Source organism: Cydia amplana, chromosome 27 (genome assembly GCF_948474715.1).
Source record: "Cydia amplana chromosome 27, ilCydAmpl1.1, whole genome shotgun sequence".
Classification (NCBI taxonomy): Eukaryota; Metazoa; Arthropoda; class Insecta; order Lepidoptera; family Tortricidae; genus Cydia; species Cydia amplana.
Genome location: NC_086095.1, coordinates 5,157,012 through 5,175,391, shown reverse-complemented (window position 1 = coordinate 5,175,391; position 18,380 = coordinate 5,157,012). Strand labels below are relative to the sequence as shown.

Genomic DNA, 18,380 nt, shown 5'->3' with positions numbered 1-18,380 from the left:
AATAAAAAAACCGGCCAAGTGCGAGTCGGACTCGCGCACGGAGGATTCCGCACCATCAACAAAAAATAGAGCAAAACAAGCAAAAAAAAAAACCAAGCAAAAAAACGGTCACCCATCCAAGTACTGACCCCGCCCGACGTTGCTTAACTTCGGTCAAAAATCACGTTTGGTGTATGGGAGCCCCACTTAAATCTTTATTTTATTCTGTTTTTAGTATTTGTTGTTATAGCGGCAACAGAAATACATCATCTGTGAAAATTTAAACTTTCTAGCTATCACGGTTCGTGAGATACAGCCGCAGCAGCCTGGTGACAGACGGACGGACGGACGGACGGACGGACAGCGGAGTCTTAGTAATAGGGTCCCTTTTTTACCCTTTGGGTACGGAACCCTAAAAAAATGACAGACAAACGAACACTATGTTAATTACGGTGTAAACTTGGGCATAAATGTCCATTTTATCCTCGACCCGTATTAAATGGGTCACTATATGCCTTTATTGTATAATCTACTATTAATGTCAAACTGCGATGAGTATATTTTATACCTGTGCCTTAGTAATTGTCTGTATGTTTATAATGTCACAATTGTACACGTATGTTATATAGTGTCATTAAAAAAGCCAAATACAGCACCTGATGTTCTCATCTCGAGGGAACTTAATTACGTAAACACATAAAATTATAATAATACTTTAATACCATTTTACACGTGTACAGCATTGATATAGTATAAAGAACTGGATACCCAATCAGCCGCCAAAAATGGCCCCACAAAAGTGATGTCAAAACAGATCATGCATTACTTTTTCGTTTAGTCTTGTTTGAAACGCTCAAATGTGAAGTTGTCAACAATTACGAAATGTGCCGTTAAAATATGTAAAAATAACAATGATAAAACAAGGAATGTATTTCTTTCGGTTAGTTCTTTGGATAGCATTACATAATTTATGTAATCTGGTGGTAATTTTATGGTTTTGAATAAATTAATTTGTTAGTACTTACCAAAGAAGGGATGTCAAGGAACAAAATTCTATTGAGTCGATGTGAGGTCAATATTTTTTTATATTTTTATATGGAATTCATAAGAAATAATATTATGTTTAAATTGAAGATTTCCAAGAAAACCTATGCGACGTGCAAAGTGGACTGCTATTTAATTATAGCAAGAGATAGGGGTGATGCAGTTTTAAACAAGGCAAAACGGCACTTGTGTGTTTGGCCCATTTCCCTGTTTCCGACATATACACCACCAATAAGGGCTTATATCGACTAACTGTAAATGCTAAACCTGTCGGAACACAGTAACAACCACAGGATTTTTTTTTATAAAGTATAGGTAGACTTTATAAAAAAAATCCAATCAGTATCTAAATGTCCCCGTGCACCCGTGCTATGAGTAAATGTAGATCTTAAATACACAGTTATTTAATAAGTAGAATTTATTTCAAGGAAATTAGTATTTAAAGACGTATACCTACGAATTAAAAATTTAATTTGTTTGAATTTGAACCACGAATTAATTTTATTTGAGCTCCCGATTAAATAAAATTTGTTTTATTTATTACTTCAATTTTAATATTTTCCTGTACAGTAATACATATTAAAGTGTACCAAATTGACTCCATTCGTTCATTATTCTCGTTTGACGTTGTTTGACGTAAATACGTTACGTTTAGTGCCATCGGACTAAATTTTTTAACAGTGTTGGTACTTATGTTTGCAAATTTGACACTTAATGCTTACGACATTAAGCTCTTTTCTGTACGAAACATTTATCTTGACTCAAAATTTACGTAAGCGTTTTTATCATCAATGCAAATGGTGCGAAACGTCATTGGGATCCACATTTCTTGACGTTTTTGTTCTGCTTTGTGTGTCTATTTCTTTTATATTAAGTCAGTGGTGTACAGCAACATAGCTAAAAATATTCAAAAAGGTTTTCAACCGCTTCGCAACTGACCAGAATAATCTGATCTGTACTACGCACACCTTTCACTGAACTGGGGATTGTAGATGCGCCAAAGTGTGAAAGCGCCGCTATAAACTTCGAATTTCTATGATGATATGACGTTTGTAGTTTATAGTGCCACTACCACACTTCGTTGATGTAGATTTAGACTGATTTTGTACTCGCTTTCAGCTCGTTTCATAAACCCACACTCGTATTTTAATGCCTTTAATTATGTACCTAACAACATAGAGAAATATAAGTAACTAGCGACCCGCCCCGGCTCCGCACGGGTTAACAATTTATACATAAACCTTCCTCTTGAATCACTCTATCTATTAAAAAAAACCGCATCAAAATCCGTTGCGTAGTTTTAAAGAGCTAAGCATACATATAGATAGACAGACAGCGGGAAGCGACTTTGTTTTATACTATGTAGTGGAGAAAGAGTGGTAACTCCATACATCAGTTTTCTTACCAAAACGCTAGTTATTTCGTAGTCGACATCTAACGTCAAGTAGTGAAATTATCGGTACTGCTAGTTGACAATAGGTGTCGCGGCAAACAAAAATTAATGATTTTCGAGTATACATAATAACATATAACGTTTTGTGAATAGGCACACAGCACTGACCTACCGCGAGCACATGATATCATCATCATCGTTTTTAATAAAGCTGACTTCATTTTGGCTCGTTTTCAAACAATTTCTTGAAGGTGTGTGTTTAAAGCTTAATCTGTCCTGTAAGTGGTGATAGTCTGATAGTTGACAGGAGACATACTTTATAAAGTAAAAGAGTTTACAAGATAACATTCAAACATTTCTTGGTAGTGAAATTGCGTAGGGTAGGGCGTTAAAAGGTGTGTGTTTAATTTAAAGCTTAATTTGTCGCGTAAGCAGGCGTGTCTCACTCCGCGATTTCGTCGCTTTGCTACAGGTAGCTAAAAGTACATCCGTTCGGCCCCAATTTTGGGGAAAGCCATAAGCCGCGCGTGGCGCTGTCGCCACCTAGCGGCCATATCTGTGCTGATCGTAACAGACGCGTTTTTAGGGTTCCGTAGCCAAATGGCAAAAAACGGAACCCTTATAGATTCGTCATGTCTGTCTGTCCGTCTGTCTGTCCGTCTGTCTGTCCGTCTGTCTGTCCGTCCGTATGTCACAGCCACTTTTCTCCGAAACTATAAGAACTATACTGTTGAAACTTGGTAAGTAGATGTATTCTGTGAACCGCATTAAGATTTTCAGACAAAAATAGAAAAATAACAATAAATTTTTGGGGTTCCCCATACTTCGAACTGAAACTCAAAAATTTTTTTTCATCAAACCCATACGTGTGGGGTATCTATGGATAGGTCTTCAAAAATGATATTGAGGTTTCTAATATCATTTTTTTTCTAAACTGAATAGTTTGCGCGAGAGACACTTCCAAAGTGGTAAAATGTGTGTCCCCCCCCCCCCCCTGTAACTTCTAAAATAAGAGAATGATAAAACTAAAAAAAATATATGATGTACATTACCATGTAAACTTCCACCGAAAATTGGTTTGAACGAGATCTAGTAAGTAGTTTTTTTTTAATACGTCATAAATCGCCTAAATACGGAACCCTTCATGGGCGAGTCCGACTCGCACTTGGCCGCTTTTGTTAGAGAGTGAGTCTTCTGTACTTAGTACTATTATTTATTCTGTGGCGTAAGTGGTGACAGTCTGATAGTTGACAGAAGACGTACTTTATAAAGTAAAAGAGTTTAAAAGATAACATGTTCGCGGAAAAAAACATAATTTATTAAATTCAAAGTCCAATGCGGACATTATATTATCATCCGGAATGATTTAATGCAGCGGTTCTCAATCTTTTTTTTGACGGAACCCTTTTGGAAAGCGAAATACTTGATGGAACCCTACAATACGGTGGCGGCATAGTAAAATTTTTCGAGGCAACTAAAGCATAGTGTTCTAAATTCTTGCGGAACCCCTGCAGGGGTGTCGCGGAACCCTAGAGGGTTCCGCGGAACACACTTAGAGTATAGCTGATGTAATGTAATGTCATATTAATAATTTCTAATTGCTATTTAGTCCATCGCTTTGACCCTAATATCATAGTTAATATTAGAGTCCGTCAACTCTCAATAGTCTTTTCACACCACCTATTCGAAAAAGAGCTCTTTTTTTCCCTGCTTAGGAGGGATCAAAGTGGCACTTTTCCTCCCTGCTTTTCGCTGCCTTAGCACAATATGTAGGAATTGCAGGGGTGTTAAACTAATAGTTTTGCTAACTCTACTTACTTAAGTAGTTTTTTTAATTATCTACATCATACTTATCGACCTTTGTCATCGCTAAATATTTAGCATAAAAATATTTAAAATGTACACCGCAATTCTCCAATGATCCATGACAATGATATACTGTCATATTTCTATAAAGACGTATGTGCAATACAAATAACAATAAACATACGACCTTTTGATATTTACAGTAGCGTGGGTGTGTCGTTTACCCATTTTAAACATCATTATATTTCGTGCCAATGTCAACGTCCTCTGGCTAAAAACTACAAGTAAATATCAACCTTATGTAGTTACGAATAGAACTTAAATTATAATGATGTCAGCTGTCACTCGCTTCCTTTTGATTTTGAAGTGGACGGTTGTATCATCAACAAATAAAGTGACGCGCGTCTAAAAAGAATTAACTACATTTTTTATATTTTATATTAGACTCTATTTCGTTCATTGTAAAGTTCAAAATGCTTGTAGTTACTCCACTTAGTATGGCTGTTAGTGTCGTAGTTTTGTTATTGTTTAATGAACTTATGTGATTGTAATAGAGTTTAAACTTGCATAACACTTTATTTTATAGACGCAAATTGATGTTGTCAGCTCGGTAATGAAGAAGCCTAAAATGAATAGTAGTTTTCATCGTAATTTGAATCGTATGTCTTTAGAAATATAGTTCCTAGTTGTACTGGGTGTATTTGTTTGTATTTTGGGAATGTGTCAAAGAGTGGGTGACAACTGACAAGTGATGAGTAATTGAGTATGGAAGAGATTGGTCAAGTGAGAGTGGGTTAAATTGGGTTAAATGCTTTTTTTTCCATTAGCTTCTAAAGTCCTAGTTAACTTGTAATTATATTATTGGACTTAGTCTTGGTTTTCAGGGTTCCTTAGTCAGCTAGGAATCCTTATAGTTTTTATTTTTTAGTTTAATATGATTTTGATGAAATACATAACTATAATGTAAAGGTACATTGTGAAATGCCACTTCGGCGCGACCCGACTCTTTTTATATCACGTCGGTGGCAAACAGGCATACGGCCCGCCTGATGGTAAGCAGTCACAGTAGCCTATATGCAGCGTAGCGTATGTGAGGTTTTTAGGAAAAGCACCAATAACTTTTATGGCAAATCACGTTATTGAATACTAACAATAAGTAGGTACCCTTTTGTATGAAAATGCCACAATTTTCTTACGTATTACAGTAAAAATGGAAATGTTATAGTACATTACATACCTAGGGAGGTGAATTCGTGAATCCTCCAGATCGCATTAAATATGCGATCTGGGGCTTTACGAATTACCGCCCGTGGTTTGTCTAAAGTTTTACGTCTCGCCTTGGCCAGGAAGTGAGATTTTCTCCTCGCGTAGCGGGGAGATAATCCCACTTACGGGCCTAGGGTGACGTAAAAGTACTTTCAACTAATGCCAAATTATTTTCCCACCCATTTCTATGAATCCAAGCAATAACACTTTACAAAATGACATCCCCCCTACGAAGATACACCTATCCGTTCAATAACAAACCTTATTTCAATAAAGTAAAGTCTAAAATTGATCATCTCGTCGTTTTTTCTCAGCACTCAAATGTGTACTCATCTTCATCTATTTTAAACTATGGTATAATACACTCTAAATTCCAAATAGTCTTAAGAACATAGAATTGACATGAATGTTAAGACATTCTTTGATATATATTATGACTTGGCATTTGTATTTTAAGATAGTGAGTTTTGAGTTGTTCTCATTGCTTGCATAAATAGTTCCACCATTACTCTATTATGCGACAACATATCCCTTTTTCTCTTTAATTAAACGCACAGTCCTCAACTGCCTGAGATCAGATTATCACAAATTATGTGAAAAAAATAAAATGAAAATGTTTATTTCAAGTCATTTTCCAGTTGTTGGAATTTTGATTTTATTTCAATTAATCATCAAATTTAACTGACTTAATCTGACACTTGAAGGGTTAATGCAGTGTAAAAAATAGTTATTTACAGTACATATGGTGCTACTTTCCCGCACTAGTGCGTAAATAAGCACTTTTCGTTGCTATGTCAAATATTTAAAGGGGCATATGTACTGTAAAACGTTGTACGATACGCGTGCGAATTCTTTTCCGCGCTTGTATCGTAAATAACTATTTTGACCTCGGAATAATAAACCAACAGGAACCGCCATTAACAGGCGTTCCCCTCTGCCAAAAGTCGGCGGCCGTCGGTCAAGGAGGTTATATAAAACTAGTTGCCATACGTCATACGCCATTCAGCAAACGTCAGTCTAAGCGGAATGTTAGGAGCAGAAAATGCCGAATTGTAGCATTTCCTCCTGTAAAAACCGATCGGAAACATCTAGCGTACTTAAAGGACACGTTTCTTTTCATATATAAGTACTATTACATGTAAATATTATCAAATAGTGCACTAATTTAGCAAAAAACTAAAAAACATTGTCAATCTGAAAGTGATACCACTTCATGGTACTAGATCTAATTTAGGGTAATATTTAAAGAGGACTTTCTAAATATTCATTAGGTATACCTAACTTCTAATTTGTGTTGCTTATTATTATATAATTTATATAACACATTATTTTTCTATAACACCTTATTTTTATATCAACATAATCCATTCAATCAAATAAATAGTATAAATCATAAATAACGTGATATTACCGATATAGGGTCATTGTGCTAGTTTCCGTCCATGCTCTAGTTTTCGTCCACATGACAGATTAGCCAATAACATATTTGATATTTAATTTACTACTTGCCAAATACATTTTTATGTAGATAGATATATTGTCTCGACATTAAGGATTGTATTAAGTCCAAATTTGTGCAGCAATGTAGATTTATATTCAATTTCGTCAAGTGGACGAAAACTAGAGCTGGACGAAAACTAACGCACCTACCCTACTCATCTTCCTCGCGTTATCCCGGCATTTTGCCACGGCTCATGGGAGCCTGGGGTCCGCTTGACAACTAATCCCAGTAATTGGCGTGGGTACTAGTTTTTACGAAAGCGACTGCCATCTGACCTTCCAACCCAGAGGATAAGCTAGGCCCGTATTGGGATTAGTCCGGTTTCCTCACGATGTTTTCCTTCACCGAAAAGCGACTGGTAAATATCAAATGATATTTCGTACATAAGTTCCGAAAAACTCATTGGTACGAGCCGGGGTTCGAACCCGCGACCTCCGGATTGCAAGTCGCACTCTCTTACCGCTAGGCCACCAGCGCTTCCCAACCTACCCTACTACTGTTTGAAAATTAATTTTTCTCTTAGTTTCTATCGTATATTTTTTATTTGACATGTCCAATATTTGTATTGTATTTTATTTATTTTAAGGTATTTACTGCCGACTTTTTTCCATAAATAGGCACTTTTAATTTATTACTCTGGTATCACTCTACCATAGTTAGTGATGGGACACCATAAAAACCAATATCGATAAAATCTATATGAACATTATAAATATATTGTTATTTTGATTTATTTTTTTAGATTTCCAAAAGATGCAATAAATTTTAAACATAAGTAGTTTTCAGCTTATCAAGCCATCCAAAACCTAAAAATATTGCAAGATCAGTCACGTTTTAAAGATCTAAGAACTGCATAAGTAAGTTTGTAATTCCATATAAATATATGCTATTACAGAGTTACTGTTGCAGTTCCTACAAATAGTAGGTAAAGTAAAGGTACACTACGATGTATGTACGATGTGAGTACGAATAAAGATGTGTTTAGTTATGATATGTGTATACATAGTATGGGTATGAGTACCCGAAAAGAAGGACTGTCTACAAAAAGAGATGAGATCCCATCAAAAACATTACATGTAAAAAGGTGCAAGTCTCGCAACGCTTCTACTACAAAAAAGTTTTGACATGTAATGCTAATGTGAAACCAAGTCGGTTATTTTAATCAGTGCCAGGGGGTGTTAAAACCGTATCAATAAGATATATTTAATTTGTAATACATATACTGACTTGGCAATCGCACATAATGCTTTACTCGTACCGTACTCTTAAATACGTGTAATGCTCAAACTGCAATTAGTGCTAGCGTTATGTTCAATTAGAATTATTTTTAATAGGTGACGATGATCCTTATGTCATTATGCAGCCGTGCGATGGCCAAGTCATTATACGTATTACAAATTAAAGATATCTTATTGATACGGTTTTAACACCCCCTGGCACTGATTAAAATAACCGACTTGGTTTCATATTAGCATTACATCTCAAAACTTTTTTGTAGTAGAAGCGTTGCGATACTTGCATCTTTTTACATGTAGGTAATGTTTTTGATGGTTATAATTGACTAAAGCAGACAGTTATAATTCAGTCAATAAAATATCGACAATATTATCGACAAGTCCCTCGCACTTCTACGTTTACTTAAAACTGACATCATCTCGTTCACGGACAGGGTTGTCTGTGTTTGTTCTTGTATTTGTGTGAATATAGTTTATGCTAGTGTTTGATAATTTTGTCGTGTGCGTGTGTAGCGACGCATGCAAAAAATGCATTAGTGTTTACATTATTTGTGTGCGTTCCTCGCCCCCCGCGCCGAAAACGGCAGAATTTTTCACATAGAAATTAGTGCGTGTCACCACTCCATATTGGATTATTACTCCGAGATTTTGACATACACACGAAACGCTATTATACGCACTAGTGCGGGAAATAGGGCCATATGCCATATGTACTGTAAAATCTATTTACAGTACATATGGGGCTACTTTTCCGCACTAGTGCGTAAAATAGCACTTTTCGTGCGTATGTCGAAACTTTAAAGTGCCATATGTACTGTAAAACGTTGTTCGATACACGTGCGAATAGGTAATTCGCAACTCGTGTCGATTTAAAACACTCCCTTCGGTCGTGTTTTAATTTATCGCCACTCATTTCGAATTTCTTCTTTTCCGCACTTGTATAGTAAATAACTATTTTGAAATACACACGAAAAGTGCTATTTTACGCACTAGTGCGGGAAAATAGGGCCATATGTACTGTAAAATCTATTTCTAGAGGCCACAAATACAATGGTTTCCTTGAGTCGTTGGCTCGCGTTTAATGAGAACATCTACACATACGTTTATTTAGTATTTACTTTAGTACATATTCCGCCGTCAGTCCGTCCACATGGCTTCAAACGAATGGGGCTCGAAACTGCGCGATAGTGTTGTCAGATTGAGTTGTGTGGACAGAATGGATAGTTTGAAAGTGACTGGGAATGATAATAAGGGGGATAAAGTTAGAGAAAAATCGCCTTTTTCGGTGAGTTGAAATTTCTAAAAAAATATTTCATAGACGAAATTTTCTTTAAGTCTATCTAAGCTAAGCTAACTTTGCACTAAGCTTAGCTGGCATTTTCTGGCATTTGGGGCCGTGGGGTCCAAGCGCACATGTTCTTTTCAAAGAACTATGTAAAAAGCTCGTCGATACAACTGGTGACCAGAGAGCTGGCAGCTTTCTCTCGCAGCGCATAAGTATTGCTATTCAGCGAGGGAATGCTGCCAGCATGTTTGGCACAATGCCGCGGGGGCCTTATTTAGATGTTTTTTTATTAATTTAGATTAGTTTCGTTTTTAATTTTATTATAAGTACTTAGTTTATTTTTAACTTTAGTTTTTAATTTCAGATTGTAATTTTGTCTGTTGTTGAATAAAGTTGTGCTACATAACTTTGCACTAGCTTGAAAGGACAAAGTGAGGTAGTGTCATTATAAACCTCATAGTTTCGTAGAAATTTGACATTAATAATGACATTATTCCACATTTTTATTGCAAATATCATGCAGAGTTGGCCAAGTCCGTCACTATCGTATTTGCTAATTGTCTGTAGATCTTTAAACGCCACACTTACTGAGAGGCTAATATCGTCCGGCGAATTGGTGATCAGTTAGGCCCCTTAACACTTCTGGAGTTGAAGGCGTCCGGGCCGACGTAAACTGTAAAATAAGTTTTTGACAAAAATTTCATTATTGGTACACGCTTTTATCGCTGACTGTACTTTTCTTACGACAGACAACTAATACTCATCGAGACAATTCTAAAAACCCCTAACACAATTAGGTAGCGTTGTTTCATCACAGAGTTCCTATGGCCACTTCCTGTCCTGTTCCTATGCCCAGCTCGATGGTACCATAATATTGCATTGTTACCCGACTTACATGTGTATGCAAAATTTCAGCTGAATCGGAAACCGGGAAGTGGATCAAATTTAACTTGCAAGATTCCATTACATAGTTACATACAGGTCGACCTAATAAAGGCGTGTTAATTATGACAAAACTTAAACATTCCATTTCTCCACAGCTGGACACATGGTTCGGCCGACCGAAGAAGGGGGGCGGCATCGAGCGCGGCTACGACACCGTGCCTCGGGCCGAGCCGAGCCGCGCCGAAGATGAGGAGCACAACGCCGCCAACGAGTACACCAGCAAGATAGACGCACTGGATGACACGCAGCTGCAGAGGAGATTCGAGGAGATGCTGGTAAATAAAACACTTTTGACAACCCTATTCACTTTTGGCCTTTTGACAACCCTATTCAGTTTTGGCCTTTTAGCAACCCTGGCGTTGCTTCACTGGCGCGCGCGAAGGTGAAATCCTTGACACTTATACCAGCAAGATAGACGCGCTGGATGACACACAGCTGCAAAGGATATTCGAGGAAATGCTGGTAAATGAAACGCTTTTGACAACCCTATTCAGTTTTGGCAACCCTATTCAGTTTTGACAACCCTATTCAGTTTTGGCCTTTTGGCAACCCTAGCGTTGCTTCACCGGCGCACGCGAAGGTATCTTTTACACTAATTGTATGAGCGAAGCGCATACAGCGATTAGAGCGCGAGGCATTAGTGTTGTCACTGTCACTCAATATATATAAATAAAACACTTTTGACAACCCTATTCAGTTTTGACAACCCTATTCAGTTTTGGCAACCCTATTCAGTTTTGACAACCCTACTCAGTTTTGGCAATCCTATTCAGTGTTGGCCTTTTGGCAACCCTAGCGGTGCTTCACCGGCGCACGCGAAGGTATTTTTGACACTGCGCATAGCCCTAAACTTACGGCTGATTTAGACGGCGCGTGAACTCGCATGCGATTTTAGTTACATTGCGGACTGTTGGTTACGTCCAATTCAACCGACCGATCAAAACCCGCAATGTAATGAAACTCGCATGCCAGTCCTCGCATCGTCTAAATGAGCCCTTAGCGTTTGTCACAAAATTGTGCAGCCCCAATCTTTAAAAATTGAAAGTAACTGGTGTGGTCAATTAGAAACTCATGGGTAAATAAGTTTTTGGCAAAAATTTCATTTTTGGTACAAGCTTTTATCGCTGACTGTACTTTTCTTACGACAGACAACTAATACTAATCGAGACAATTCTAAAAACCCCTAACACAATTAGGTTGCGTTGTTTCATCACAGAGTTCTTATGGCCACCTCATGTCTCCATCATCAGATCAGTTCGACAGTACCATATTATTGTATTGTCATCAGAACTACATACAGCTGCCAATTTTCATGACGCTACGATCCTTGGAAGATGGTTAAATTAGTTACCTTAGATTCCATTACATAGTTACATACAGGTCGACCTAATAAAAGCTTGTTAAAAACCAGGCGTTCTGTTTCGTAAATACTTAGGATTTTCAAAATGACTGTAGTGTATGTATTTGTTTTTTTACAGTCGGACATGAATCTCAGTGAAGAAAAGAAGGCGCCGCTCAGAAAATACTCGCGGGACCAGAAGAAGAAGATGCTCGTCGCTTACAAATTCGTCAACGCACAGGTAACAGAACTTTATATCTTCACTAGCGACCTGCCCCGGCTTCGCACGGGTTAACAAATTACACACAAACCTTCCTCTTGAATCACTCTATCTATTAAAAAAAACCGCATCAAAATCCGTTGCGTAGTTTCAGTTTTAAAGATCTAAGCATACATAGGGACAGACAGATAGCAGGAAGCGACTTTGTTTTATACTATGTAGTGATACATAGAATACCTATAAAAGTAGGACTGTGGGCCATAGAAGGTTATGTACAAAAACCAGCGGCGCAACAAACTCGGCGGGACTCCTTTTTAGGGTTCCGTACCCAAAGGGTAAAAACGGGACCCTATTACTAAGACTCCGCTGTCCGTCCGTCCGTCCGTCCGTCTGTCACCAGGCTGTATCTCACGAACCGTGATAGCTAGACAGTTGAAATTTTCACAAATGATGTGTTTCTGTTGCCGCTATAACAACAAATACTAAAAACAGAATAAAATAAAGATTTAAGTGGGGCTCCCATACAACAAACGTGATTTTTGACCGAAGTTAAGCAACGTCGGGCGGGGTCAGTACTTGGATGGGTGACCGTTTTTTTGCTTGTTTTGCCCTATTTTTTGTTGATGGTGCGGAACCCTCCGTGCGCGAGTCCGACTCGCACTTGGCCGGTTTTTTTTCTAAATCTTATAAATACAAGATTATTAAGAATACAAATAGAGTCTGTGCGGAAAGAGACGAGTCGTGGAATGTATGGGGCCCAATACATCCCACGACTCTTCTCTTTCCGAACAGACTAAAACGTATGCCTCCCCTTAATTTGTATATCATGTTCTTTTTCATATTGGTGAACAATAAATAATATTTGTAAAAATAAGATAAAAGATAGTTTATTCAAGTAGGCATAATCAATGTGCTTATGAATGTATTGTATTGTACCTTACCGCTCAATTATTGAATAACAGTACAGCAAAGACGAATAGGTAGTGATATAGTGAGGTATTTTGTTTATATGCTAAACTACGTTCTACTAGATTCTAGAACATAATCATGCTGTATGCAGCCTGCTAAACTGTTTTTTTTTTTTCATTCCAGGAAGGCCGATCAAAATTCGAAAAGCCGTCAGACTACGTAGCCTACCTAAATCAGCCTGAACTCTCAGTAGGCAAACTACACAGTTGCCTAGAAAACCTAAGGATAGCCCTAACTAACAACCCATTATCTTGGATAGAAGAATTCGGAACGAAGGGCATCGAAAGTATATTAACTACGCTGAATCTGTGTTATACCAAGTAAGTTTCTACTTTAAATACATACCAACAAGGTTTAAATTCATTTAAAACTGCCAGAACTCTTAGCACACTGCAAGTTGTCTAGAAAACTGTACTGTTAGTCGAATTAGACTTTGATGTAATTTCCCCAAAGTATAACCCCATAGCGCAATCTACCGCTAACATGCCCTTAGTACTTATAATTCATTTAAGAAAATTTGAATTTCGCGCCTTTTTTTACTGACAAAATTTGCTTGACCAGCTATAAATTCATTTAAACCAGCCAGGGCTTTATACAAACTACAAAGTTGCCTAGGAAACCTAAGGATAGCCCTAACTAATATCCTATTGTCTTGGATAGAAGAATTCAGAACGAAGGGCATTGTGAGTATATTGACTACACTGAATCTGTGTTACCTATACCAATTATAATAAAGTTTTAAAAAAAGGCTTCATACTACTTGGTAGAATTGTCATATTTAAACTTACGAAAAGGGTATATGTAATTAACAGAGCTCGGATTTTTCACGGCAAAACAAAAAACTAGCGTTATCTAGCCAGTGCTTGAAATATTATTTTATCGATATCGAGTATTACTAGAGTATATGACAGGTATTGCCTCAATACATTTTTAGGGTTCCGTAGTCAACTAGGAACCCTTATAGTTTCGCCATGTCTGTCCGTCCGTCCGTCCGTCCGTCCGCGGATAATCTCAGTGACCGTTAGTGCTACAACGCTGAAATTTGGTATGAGTATGTATATTTTCCACGCCGAAAAAGTGGTACAATAAAATCTAAAAAAAAATGTTGTTTTGGGGTACCTCCCATACACATGAAGTGGGGGAAAAATGAAAAGTTAATGATTATCTACTCCTATCACTATTACACAAATAAAATTCCATGTGCTGCTGTGTGTACTGACGTAGATTTTGAAGAAGAAATTGCGTCTGTTTCTAATATATAACTTCATACAAATGTTTTTATTACATATTTATTTTATTTGGTGACGTATTTTCTTCTAGTACTGAATTATCGATATCGATAAAATAATGTTTCTATCACTGGCTAGATTCCGATAGTGTTTTGTTTTGCCGTGAAAAATCCGAGCTCTGGTAATTAATGAAAGCCGACAATATTAAAATTTAGTAAAAAAAAAATAACTTAAAACTCTTTATTTAGTGTATTTTTTATTTTAATGCTGCCAGTGGAAGTGGATTTTATCGGTAAGATACAATTAATCAATGAATAAACCAAGATATTGGATAACTTTACTAACTTGGTCACTTTTATTTCGTGTATGATATGTACTTCAGTTATTTATAAACTCCAGAACAACAGCCTTATGATGATAGATACATGACACCAATCTACGGGTGCTTTTTAACCTCGTAAGACCCACAATTTTTTTAATTGTACCTTATTCTAACGTAAATTGGATCGAATTTCGTTTGTTTTAAAAAGCAATGAAACAAAAGAAATGCTACCTTATCTGGTTCATGAAAGGTTCAAATTAGATTGCACGAATATGTACATTATAATGTACATTTAGTCTCAGGAGGTTAAAATAAAATAGACCTTATTTGGCAAACAATAAAACTTTTTATCTCTGCAGTGACTCCCGTTACGACCGAGTGCAATACGAGTGCATCCGCTGCCTATCCGCCATCCTGAACAACACTGTGGGCATCAGGACTGTGTTCGAGTGCAGAGAAGCATTGCCGGTCTTGGCACGCAGTTTGGACGCCAGGAAACCGCATTGTGCTTTGGAGGCGGCCAAGGTGTGTTAAATCACTTAAATCATTATACTGTTAGAATCCCTTTGTATAGGAATTTGTCGTTTATGTTGTTACTTCCATACTCAGTCGCTTGGATGGATGGATTCGTATAAACTCAAAAGTTAATTACCCCAAAGTATAATCCCATAGCGCAGTCTAGCGCTGGAATAGCCAAAGTAAGGATGATTGTTTATAACATTTGCCGGTATTGGCACGGAGTTTGGACGCCAGGAAACAGCATTGTGCTTTGGAGGCGGCCAAGGTGTGTTAAATCGTTATAGTGCTATAGTTCGTTTTTTTTTAGCATTAGAAAGAAGGTAAGCGATCTTGACATGTCTTTTTATTTAAAATCACCATTAAAAAAATAAGTCACAGCAAATATGATAGAATTATAAATCATATACGATCTTTTACATTCTTTTACTTTCATAAGTAATATAAACTAATTTTTTAGAGCGTCTTTCAATATTTTTAAATAAAAAGACACGTCAAGATTGTTTACCTTCTTTCTAATGCTAAAAGAACGAACTATATATAGTACAGGTCGATTAATAAAAGGTACTGGAACGAATGACTGAATGGAAATATATATGTGTGTAATGGATAAACCAATAAAACGGTGACTCTGGCTGTAAATCGATACATGTGACAGTCACACAATGACAAATATAATTCGTTTGGTGCATTCCATCCGCGCCAGCTTTCGTGAATCGACCTATCCGTTCGTCATATTCTGATAGCAATTTGACGTTAATGTTGGCACTTCCATAATCAGTCGCTTGACAAGTGATAAACTCGAAACTCAATTATCCCAAAGTATAATCCCATAGCGCAGTTTAGCGCTGGAATAGCCGAAGTAAGGATGAAAATCTTTCTTTTCAGGTGTTAGCAGCCATTTACCTCATTCCCAACAGACACGAGAACGTTCTAGAAACCAGCACGATATCTAAATAGTATATTATCATTCTCAACATTTCCCCACAGTATAACCCCATACCGCCACTCCGCCCTGATACACCCGTAATAAAACGATTACTACTCGTATGTGCTGTGGGGCTTAGCGCCACTTGCACCATTGCATTCCACTAACACGTGGTTAACCGGTTAAACCGTTAACCCAGTGTCAAATTGTACTTGTAACTATGGTAACTTCAGGTTTAACCGGTTAACCCCAGGTTTGTGAATGGTGCAAGTGGCCCTTAGTCAATTTGTGTAAAAAAATGTTCTATAATATTTATGATTAATTATTACTTAAATCTGTGTTTTCAGGTGTTAGCAGCCATATGCCTCATTCCCAATGGTCATGAGAAGGTTCTGGAAGCCATCACGATGGCCGGGGAGTCCAACAGAAAGCCGCGGCTGCTTTGCATAGTCGAGGGACTGGATAGTAAAGCTCCCGAGAGCTTAAAGGTATGACTATAATAATTTCAAACTTCTATGATTTTTAGGGTTCCGTACCCAAAGGGTAAAAACGGGACCCTATTACTAAGACTCCGCTGTCCGTCCGTCCGTCCGTCCGTCTGTCACCAGGCTGTATCTCACGAACCGTGATAGCTAGAAGTTGAAATTTTCACAGATGATGTATTTCTGTTGCCGCTATAACAACAAATACTAAAAACAGAATAAAATAAAGATTTAAGTGGGGCTCCCATACAACAAACGTGATTTTTGACCGAAGTTAAGCAACGTCGGGCGGGGTCAGTACTTGGATGGGTGACCGTTTTTTTTGCTTGTTTTTTTTTTGCTTGTTTTGCTCTTATTTTTTGTTGATGGTGCGGAACCCTCCGTGCGTGAGTCCGACTCGCACTTGACCGGTTTTTTTTTATATAGCCTATATCCACTGCTGGGCAAATGCCTCCCCTGTCTTTCGCCACTCGTCACGGCTTTATGCATGCTCCCGCCAGTCGCCACAGAATCCGGGTCGTTTCGCCATCTCATCATCATCTATGAAATTATGACGTTTAAATAACACTTGTACAGTTTAGGCTATCAAAATCGCTGCCAACTTAGCTTGGTCTACTTCTAGTAAGTGGGGTTGGCCGGTCGAAGTATTTAGCAGATGGCGCCATCATAGCTTGCCCTGTCAGTCCCTAGAATTGTGTCAAAATTTTGTTTTTTTAATGCCCTGCCCTAGTAGCACGGTCGCATTTTTATCGTTTATCACCATGCCTGTCACGTTCTAACAAGTATGTAAGTGCGAAAGTGACGGGCATAGTGATAGTCGATAAAAATGGAACCGTGCTGAGCCCGCGGGATGCCAGCCCTTTAAGCCAAATCTCATAGAAAAGGGGCAAGCTATGATGGCGCCACCTATGCAAACCTTTGACAGTTGCTAACCCCATTAAAACACCTGCTAATACATCTTTTTACCTAACGTTACTAACCAATGTTACTTATTGTAATAAGCAATGTTTCTTATTGTAATAGTTCTATAAGAACTATAATGTATGTTTGTCTGTCAACAGAACGGCTGCATGCAGCTCATAAACGCTATAATAACAGAACCCGAAGAGCTGGAGTTCAGAATGCATTTGCGGAGCGAATTCATGAGGACTGGTCTACAGGATTTAATAGGTAACAACCTCGTGTGGCCCAATGTGCATTACAATGTACCTTTCGTTTCAATCTAATTAGAACCTATCATAATCTAAATAAGGTAGTTTTTAATTTGTTTCTTTGGTATATAATTGTTATATACCAATGTGTTTGTTGACGACCGGTCTGGCCCAGTGGGTAGTGATAGTGACCCTGCCTGTGAAGCAGGTCCCGGGTTCGAATCCCGCTGTAGGCATTTATTTGTGTGATGACACAGATATTTGTTCCTGAGTCATGGTTGTTTTCTATGTGTTGTCTGAGTACCCTCAACACAAGCCTTCTTGAGCTTACCGTGAGGCTTAGTCAATTTGTGTAAAAATGTCGTATAATATTTATTTAGATTGCATTGGATTAATAATTTACTTTTCAAAATAAAATGCATCCACAAAAAGATCGTCGCAACACAATATGATAATTAACAATCAAACATAAATTTATTTATTTATATGACTTTTTTTAGGTATAAGTTACTTATCTATTTTTTAAATAGTTTTTTTGTGCATTATGTTCCCTTCATGTATCATTTGATATTTACCAGTCGCTTTTCGGTGAAGGAAACGGTAATCCCAATACGGGCCGAGTTTACCCTCTGGGTTGGAAAGTCAGATGGCAGTCGCTTTCGTAAAAACTAGTGCCCACGCCAATTACTGGGATTAGTTCCCAAGCGGACCCCAGGCTCCCATGAGCCGTGGCAAAATGCCGGGACAACGCGAGGAAGATGATGATGCTC

At 37.7% G+C, this 18,380-nt stretch overlaps 1 protein-coding gene across 1 annotated transcript in view; it reads left to right on the top strand.

The window, feature by feature from the left end:
• LOC134660505 (protein diaphanous) overlaps positions 1–18,380 on the top strand; it is a 53,313-nt gene that overhangs the window by 1,100 nt on the left and 33,833 nt on the right. The window contains exons 2-7 of the mRNA XM_063516276.1: positions 10,550–10,729; positions 11,933–12,034; positions 13,106–13,302; positions 14,893–15,058; positions 16,325–16,465; positions 17,521–17,629. Coding sequence (XP_063372346.1) covers positions 10,550–10,729; positions 11,933–12,034; positions 13,106–13,302; positions 14,893–15,058; positions 16,325–16,465; positions 17,521–17,629 — 895 coding nt within the window. The remainder of the gene's footprint in view (positions 1–10,549; positions 10,730–11,932; positions 12,035–13,105; positions 13,303–14,892; positions 15,059–16,324; positions 16,466–17,520; positions 17,630–18,380) is intronic.